Source organism: Neltuma alba, unplaced genomic scaffold (assembly GCF_004799145.2).
Source record: "Neltuma alba isolate B1F8T4 unplaced genomic scaffold, ASM479914v2 tig00011709_pilon, whole genome shotgun sequence".
Taxonomy (NCBI): Eukaryota; Viridiplantae; Streptophyta; class Magnoliopsida; order Fabales; family Fabaceae; genus Neltuma; species Neltuma alba.
In genome coordinates, this window is record NW_021636345.1 from 606983 (window position 1) to 615763 (window position 8781).

The window sequence follows — 8781 nt, forward strand, 5'->3', positions numbered from 1 at the left end:
CGGCAGTCTCAGAGCACTGAGGACGGAGAGACGAATAATGAAGGATCTGAACCTTTGTTGCGGGTGGGAATGTGGGCCCCCCCAAATTCTGAATCCCCCCACCTTCTCTGTTTTCCCAATTTACCATTATCCGGGGTCTGAATTAATAGTTTCATTCAGCGTTAACTGACGGCATACAAACCGTCATTTTGGCATTGTCCTCTGTCCAACACGGTCAAAATAAAAATGTATCGTCGAGGCCCGCACTAGCCCAGCCGGGCGTGACACGTAAACCACTTTCGTGCGCGGCGCTGCCACTGTTCTATTGGCCAGAACAAACTCCATGAGTAATCTCATCCGTCGATTTCACGAACCATAAATCAACGAACGAAATCTATCACACACTGTAGCTGGCCAGCTGCTAGCTCGTACTGCCCCGCGCGAGAATTCAGTACGTCGGAGAGTGTGGCGCCATCGCGAGCTGATATCACTCTCTCACTCTCATTCTTTACTTAAAGGGCAAGGGAGTGTTCACACAAACCATTCTCTCAGCAATTCTCTCTTCTTCTGCCTCTCTGCTTCTAGGGTTCTTGGTTCTTCTCCTTCTATCATACCTCTGTTGCATTGTGCTGAGGATTTTTTCTTTTTGCTCCTTGTAGAACTTCGTGATCACTCTGCTTATCGAGGTACATACCCTCTCGTATGGGAAAATGCGGCAGATATATTTGGTTTTTAGTGGCTGTCTGGGGTTATGCATGCGTTTGATCGGTTTCATCTTCTTTCTTTTATTGTGCACTCGAAGAAATGTTTCTAGTTTGTTCTGAAGCTAAATCTTGCTTAAGCACGGAGAGCCCCTTTGCATGATGCTTCGCACGGGGTTTTGAGTTACTGCTTCCTTTGTTACGGTGTTATTTCCTCTTTTTTTTCCTTCTCCTTTTGGGTCTTTTCGTTCCCTTTTTTTTTCCCCGGTCCCCTCAGAGTGCGAAGCTCTGTTTGTTGCAATGTGTAATGCTGTTCTGTTTCTGTTTTAATCTTGTACTCCTTTTGGGTATATATATTCTCCAGTTATGTTTTTCCGGCCGAGACGCCTGAAATTTATTGTCCAACGTGAATTCTACGGTATCTGAGTATCACCTGATGTTAGTTCCTGGTTAGCTTACCTATTTCCATTGCATGTTTATTTAACTAGTTGTGCTTCATTTCTCCGAGCTAACCTTTGAAGAGTGATTTGCTTTTTTCTCTAGTTCCTGTGGTGGACTTGGCTCCGGCTGGTTTTTCCCTAGTCTTGCTCTATCTCTAGCGATTGCTTAAATTTTTCCTATTATTTACGGATATCTAAGTGTTTAATCATGAAAATGCGCCTTTCTCTTCCTTTTTGCAACGTGTTGTAGGGTTATATGATATTTCTTTTATACGCAGGATATGGATTCATTCGAGCCAGAAGGAAATGGATCGGAGGGCCCTCTGCCGCCGCCACCTCCTGTCCCACCACATGTTGTTCCATTAATAGCAGATCAAGGACTTCCTCTGGAACCTGTCAAGAAGGTTTCCCGTGTTCCAATTGCCAGACGAGGATTGGGATCCAGAGGAAGTAAACTACCTCTTTTAACTAATCACTTCAAAGTCAATGTTAAGAACAACGATGGCTATTTCTTCCACTACAGTGTATGTTCCTCATCTCTTTGTCGGTTGAATGAGGCACCTATACGGATCATTTGACTTTTTCCCCCCCGAGCAGGTGTCATTTTCTTACGAAGATGGTCGCCCTGTAGAAGGCAAGGGTGTGGGAAGAAAAATCATTGACAGGGTGCAGGAGACGTATGACTCTGAGTTAGCAGGGAAGAACTTCGCCTATGACGGGGAGAAGAGTTTATTTACCGTTGGCCCTCTTCCTCGAAACAAGCTTGAATTCACTGTTGTCTTGGAGGATCTCATATCAAACAGGTTTAAATACTTTGATCTTTGTTGACTCCGTTGGTTGATCTTATGCCTTCATTTTAGTCAAATGAATTGCTTTTCCTTTGTAGGAATAATGGCAATTGCAGCCCTGATGGTCGCGGGAGTCCCAATGAGAGTGACAAGAAGAGGATGCGACGCCCAAATCGTTCCAAAACATTTAAAGTGGAGATCAGTTATGCTGCTAAAATCCCTATGCAGGCTATCACTAATGCACTGCGTGGTCAAGATTCTGAAAATTTTCAAGAAGCCATCAGAGTGCTTGATATCATATTAAGGCAACATGCTGCCAAGCAGTAAGTAAATCATGAACATGTTGTATTGGTGTATTAAAATGTCGCAAAATAATTGGGCACTGTCTGTTGCAGAGGGTGTTTACTTGTTCGCCAATCTTATTTCCACAATGATCCAAGGAGTTTTGCTGACGTTGGAGGTGGGGTTTTAGGCTGCAGAGGATTCCATTCAAGTTTCAGAACTACACAAAGTGGTTTATCACTTAATATAGGTTAGCTATGTTCTAAGTACTGTATCTTCTCTTCGCAATGTTTGTTATATTGTGCTGATACGCCTTACTTTTATTTTGTTAAGATGTATCTACTACCATGATCATACAGCCTGGGCCCGTGGTGGACTTTTTAATTGCCAACCAGAACGTGCGAAATTCTCATTCAATTGACTGGGCAAAGGTATCCAAAATTTCTGAATATTTCCCATTTGTGCTTCTCTGTTATTTCAATAGAGGCATCAGATTGTTCAATAAATTTTGTAAACAGGCCAAAAGGACGCTAAAAAATCTGAGGATTAAGACAAGTCCAGCCAATCAAGAGTACAAGATAACGGGGCTTAGCGATCTCCCATGCAGAGAGCAGACGTACCTTTTTTTTTTTTCCCGCTTTATTTTTTATCCATTGTAGTCTTAGAGTGGTATCTTGTATGATGAGTTGAGTGTTTTATGAGACATGGGCTATGCAGGTTTTCTCTGAAAAGCAAAAGTGGAAAGGATAGCATTGATGCTTCTGAGGAAGTGACTGTTTATGATTATTTTGTTAATCATCGTAAGATAGATCTCCGTTCTTCTGCTGATCTTCCGTGTATCAATGTTGGGAAACCAAAACGTCCTACTTTCTTCCCACTTGAGGTGCATTGAGGGTTTATTTGTCTCGTCAAAAAATTCAATAAAAAGTAACGGTTGATCCTTATGACTGATTGTGTTTTTCTGGTTCGTTTTCTAAGCTTTGCTCTCTGGTATCCCTACAACGGTATACAAAATCACTGTCAACCCTTCAAAGGGCTTCGCTGGTGGAGAAATCTAGGCAGAAGCCCCAAGAGAGAATGAGAGTTTTATCTGATGTAAGCATAATTATTAAATGGGGTGATATAATTTTTATTTACTCATGGTTAGAGTTGAAAAATCTTTCTCTCATTGATGTAGGCTTTAAAAAGCAACAAGTATAATTCTGAACCCATGCTTCATAACTGTGGGGTTTCAATAAGCAATAGCTTTACTGAAGTGGAGGGTCGCGTTTTGCAGGCTCCAAGGGTATTTCACTTTTTCTTATCTCGGTACTGTGAAGTTGTTTATCCAGTCTATTTTCTTTTATTCTCGTTTGAACGCTATTTGCCACAAACTGAGCTTCAGGTTTTTTTTTTTTTTTTAAAAATCATATCAACGTACAAAATTTTATTGCTCATATTGGCTGCAATTTTTGGGCTAGAAAATACTGGCTGCAATTTAATTTTAAGTTCACGAAAGGGACCAGAGTATAGAAGAATGGTAATCTTACATGTGGGCAAGCTTATTTATAGAACTAGGGGTGCTCTTATTTTGTCTTTCGAGATTAGGTAATTTACAAATTTTAGTAGAAATATTATATCTTTTACCTCTTGGTTGTGGTTCCAAAATGATTATGATTTTATCTGATATAGCTGATGTTTGGTGATCGGGAGGATAACCCAAGAAATGGGAGATGGAACTTGAATAATAAGGTAATTAATACTTTTCGTTTCTGAACAAAATTGATAGTCTATCTGATAAAAAAAAGGAAAAGAAAAAGCATCTTGATGCCAAAGTTATAACGATGTGAGCTATTCTGCAGAAAATAGTGCAGCCATCGAGGATAGAAAAATGGGCTGTGGTGAACTTTTCTGCCCGTTGTGATACACGTGGGCTTGTGCGAGATCTGATTAAATGTGGAGGAGTGAAAGGAGTTGTGAGTTCCGTGTCTGCTTTGTGAATATTAACTGAAAAGCATGAATGTATTACTAACGTTGAATTCTGGTTTTGTATATTTTGGCAGCTCATAGAAGAACCATTTTGTGTCTTTGAAGAAAAACCTCAGTTTAGACGTGGCCCACCTGTGATAAGAGTGGAGAAAATGTTTGAAGAGATCCAATCGAAACTTCCTGGGCCCCCCAATTTCCTTCTTTGTCTTCTTCCTGAGCGGAAAAACTCTGACCTTTATGGTTGGTGATGTTGTATGATTGGATATTTTGTCAATGATATCTCTGTGTTCAAATGTTCAGTTCCTAATTGATGGAAATGAAATGGATATTCAAGGTCCATGGAAACGGAAGAATCTTTCTGACTTTGGAGTGGTCACTCAGTGCATAGCTCCTACAAGGGTCAATGACCAATATCTCACTAATGTTCTGATGAAGATCAATGCTAAGGTATATTATTGTCCAGTAGATTTTCTGTTATGTTTTTCAATTACCCAATTTCCAATTAAATTTGAAAACTCACATGGGCTTCCCTTTGAACAATTTTGTTCTCTTGTAGCTTGGTGGTCTGAATTCAATGCTATCAATTGAACATACACCGTCAATTCCTGTTGTTTCCAAAGACCCCACCATCATTCTTGGCATGGACGTGTCACACGGTTCACCAGGACAGTCTGATATCCCTTCAATTGCAGCGGTAAATAATAATTGTTCTGAGGTTAATTTATGACTATATTATTTCATAACGGAATATGCATAAGTCGGGGTATAATTATTTAGGATATTCTGTTTTCTGTTTCGCCATGCTTAATGCTAATTTACAGGTAGTCAGCTCTAGACAGTGGCCTCTAATATCAAAGTATAGGGCCTGTGTCCGTACCCAGTCTCCAAAGGTTGAAATGATCGATAATTTGTTCAAGCCGGTGTCTGGGAATGAAGATGAAGGCATCATCAGGTCGATATTGCATTTAATTGGGACCCTCCTCTATTTTTAGTGGCCTAAGATGATTGACCTGTACATTTTATTTTAAATTTCTTATGCGGCCTGCTCGATGTCCTATAATAGCAAGTGTTTGATGCAGCCTAATGTTAACTAATTTTTTGAACACATTTTGTTTTTGCTGGCCAGCCCTTCCGTAAAAATAAGCCTTCTAGCTGATAGGTTTCCATAATTACAGGGAACTTCTGGTTGACTTCTATGCAACTTCTAAGAGGAAACCACAAAATATAATAATATTCAGGTATTTTTTTCCCTTCAAAGCACGTCTCCTACACGAATACTCTATTTGCATTTCTTATTTAATACCATATTGTTTGTGTTTTTGAAAATACCGGTAGCACGGTACATGTCCCTGTAAAGACGTGGATTCAGGAAGTATTTTCTTGGAAGGGGGTCTTTTGCAGGATCAAGAGATATACCCCAAAACATTTGGCACCATTGTCCTTCTTTATCTACTATTTATGTTGGAAACTGTGTATTTGTTCCCTAGCTGCCATGTAACATGTTGAAGATTGGGTTTTAGTAGGGAAAATATGCGGTGTACTGAAATGCCGGTATGTTACAGCTTCGCCCTTTGCCTATTTTTCGAGCTTTTTATTAAAATAAAAAATTAAGATGACAACATGAATCCCTTGAAGTTGCTATACTAGTTAAAACAAGAATGACCTCAACTGGCGTGTGTTGGCCCGGGGGTGATGATTTGGGCATTTTACCAACGCTTATAGAAAAACTCATCAACCAAATTCATCTATACATAAAATGCTACATCTGAAATAAATCTATAATGTTCGTAAAATATGATTGGCGGGGAGCACTGAGAAAATTCTTTTTCTGTTAATCCTACCTGCTTTTCTAACCTTTTTATTCCATATAATAAGTATTCATTATATTTGATTTCATCAATATTAAAAAAGGTCATTCTTATAAATTTAGCAAACTGCAAATGTGAATTCTTTTGAAAAAGGAAAAAAAAAGTTAAAAAGAATATATTATTATATTATTTAAATAATGTATGGTTAAGTTACTAATTAGAAGATTATTTTTGTTGAATGTATAACAAACATAATTGTTTTGGAAATTGATAAAAAAGTTTACAGTATCCAATTTTTGTAATACGATCATCTTTTTTTTTTTTGTTTTGACCTGGGGGGGTTGTAAATTAACCTTAATTACTGTGATATCTTACTATGCAGTTTTAATTTTTAGGACTTCATAAGCTGCATGCCTTGATTGCTTCAATGAATGGTTGATGTTGGCATTTCAATGTCTTGCATGTTATGATCAGTCTTGGTTAACATGTCTAGAAAACTTGCACCCTCTGGTGGTTTAGGCGTGTTAGTCTTCCGTTAAAGGTTGTTCCTGATGGTTTGTATTCTGTTCCTTACGTGATTTATTTTTCCTTCTGACGTAGGGATGGGGTAAGCGAATCACAGTTCAATCAAGTATTGAACATTGAACTCAATCAAATCATTGAGGTTCTTGAGCTGGACTACGGTTTTTTAATATAGAATATTTTGAGCTCAGTTGGGCTAATCTCTTTAATTTTGTGCTTTTTAGGCCTGTAAATTTCTTGATGATCAGTGGTGTCCCAAATTTGTGGTAATTGTTGCCCAGAAAAACCACCACACAAAGTTTTTCCAGCCTTCATCTCCAGACAATGTTCCCCCAGGTATAATGTTTCATATGACATCTTAAATGATCTCTTATTTTGATGTCCATGTTCATTTCGCTCTTTATCGGTTTGTATGGTTTTGCAGGAACCGTTATTGATAATAAAATATGTCATCCACGGAACTATGACTTTTATTTATGTGCACATGCTGGAATGATCGTACGTATTCATTTTTACCATTTTTTATTTTTCATTTTGATTTGATTAATTTGTTTTTAAATTTTGCTAATCCACGATTGGAGCTACTGCTACTGATTATGTTTAAGATTCTTAGCACTTGTAAATTTTAGACAAAACAGTGCTTCTTTTTCTACATATATACACGCACATATTTTGTTTTCCTCCACAGTTCTTTTTCAGTTTTGTATTTCTTGGCATAACAAGTTTTTTCATAGTTGTGAAGTTGGGAAACAAATATTGCTTTTTATCAGGTAGATGTTTTCTTGAACTATTGTCTATATTAACCTGATAGGTTCAACTAAATATTGCTTTTGCTTCAAATCAGACTTAAAATTCATGATTCAACTCTGCAATTTGTAGCGAGTCATAAAAGATATAACCAACAATATCAATCGATTGCTGACTTGGCAATTGATATGGCAAAATAACATTCCTTTTACCATTCAAAAATATGTGAAAACAATAAATTGGCATGGCATGTTTTGAAGCATTGCCTTTTCCTTTTGTAAAGGAAAAAGCGGCTGTTGTTTGCACTTATTTCAAGAATTTGTTGTTTATAAATATTGAGTTAGTTTATGACATAAATATTTCCCATCTACTGGGTCTGATTTATTACATTGAATGTTCGTGCATGTTGTAAAGGTAGACATATATGTTATGCTTTATAATTAATCTACTTTATGGAATGTTATCGTTTGATGCGCTTCTCATTTCACATGTTAAAAATATGCTTTCTGATTCGTGATACTTGAGTTTAAGACAATGTAGAATTAAATGAGGTTGGACAGCTTCGGTCATTAAGAAACTCCTGGTGACTGGAGTCTGTTGTAAGTCATTTCTTATGTTGGTTTTGGGGTCTGTTATACGCCACTTTTGTATCTTATCTTATCCCCCCTGGTCCTTCTCAAGTGACATGGGAAGACTGCTTGTGTTGAAGTGTTTTCTTCCCTTAAAAATCTTCCCATCCCCAAACACCCTCTCTGCACCATGCTGTTGGACGGTTAAAGTCTGGCTTTCCTAAGGACCTACATATAAGCGGGCTGCTTTCTTTTTGAAAACTTGCTCCACAGGGAACTACCAGGCCGACGCATTACCATGTTCTGTTAGATGAGATTGGTTTCTCGCCTGATGATCTGCAGGCACTTGTGCATTCGTTATCATACGTGTAAGTATACGCTTGAATTCATGATTGCCTTCTCATGGGATGATATATGTATGTTAATCTACATCCAAGAGGCTATTATTAATAGATTTTACTTGTTAAATGACAGGTATCAGCGGAGCACCACTGCCATATCTGTTGGTAAATTCTTGCAACACGTGCCATTCTTAGATGGTTGGTTACTTGAGTGCTACTATTCCTTGGGGCATATCTGACTGTGTGTTTTGGTTGCTTTAATATCTGTGATCGTAGTTGCTCCAATATGCTATGCGCACTTGGCTGCAACTCAGATGGGACAGATGATCAAATTTGAGGACAAGTCTGAGACTTCTTCGAGCCATGGCGGGCTGTCATCTGCTGGACCGGTTCCTGTGCCCCAGTTGCCCAAATTGCAGGATAACGTCCGCAACTCCATGTTCTTTTGTTGAGGCCTTTTCCTCAGATCTTCTCTCAACACTCACAGAATAGTGGATTATATAGTTACATAAAACTAGGATCAAGACCTCCTTTCTGGACGCATTTTAAATTAAGTATGGAGCACTACCTTTTGGTGGGATTAGGTCTTGCACAAGGCAACATTTTGTTCCCTACTACTTGCTATTATTCTTGTCT

General features: G+C 38.4%; 1 protein-coding gene across 1 annotated transcript; it reads left to right on the plus strand.

The window, feature by feature from the left end:
* Positions 1-1401: 1401 nt before the first annotated feature.
* LOC114717110 (protein argonaute 4) lies at positions 1402-8597 on the plus strand. Its single transcript, XM_028902186.1, has 22 exons — positions 1402-1644; positions 1718-1923; positions 2007-2231; positions 2304-2440; positions 2524-2621; positions 2709-2806; positions 2908-3073; positions 3169-3285; positions 3368-3475; positions 3862-3921; positions 4032-4145; positions 4233-4398; positions 4493-4605; positions 4715-4852; positions 4980-5110; positions 5334-5396; positions 6567-6630; positions 6713-6824; positions 6913-6986; positions 8078-8172; positions 8279-8310; positions 8422-8597. Exons 1-22 carry the CDS (start codon positions 1402-1404, stop codon positions 8595-8597), a joined length of 2736 nt encoding a protein of 911 aa, XP_028758019.1.
* The last annotated feature ends 184 nt before the right edge of the window (positions 8598-8781 follow it).

What these genes read in the sequence shown, in the direction of transcription:
- LOC114717110 (XM_028902186.1), top strand. Translation starts at nt 1,402, where the DNA reads ATGGATTCATTCGAGCCAGAAGGAAATGGATCGGAGGGCCCTCTGCCG. An exon ending in GAGGATCTCATATCAAACAG is followed by an intron (nt 1,924 to 2,006) that starts GTTTAAATACTT and finishes TTTCCTTTGTAG; the next exon opens with GAATAATGGCAATTGCAGCC. An exon ending in GCGTTTTGCAGGCTCCAAGG is followed by an intron (nt 3,476 to 3,861) that starts GTATTTCACTTT and finishes TATCTGATATAG; the next exon opens with CTGATGTTTGGTGATCGGGA.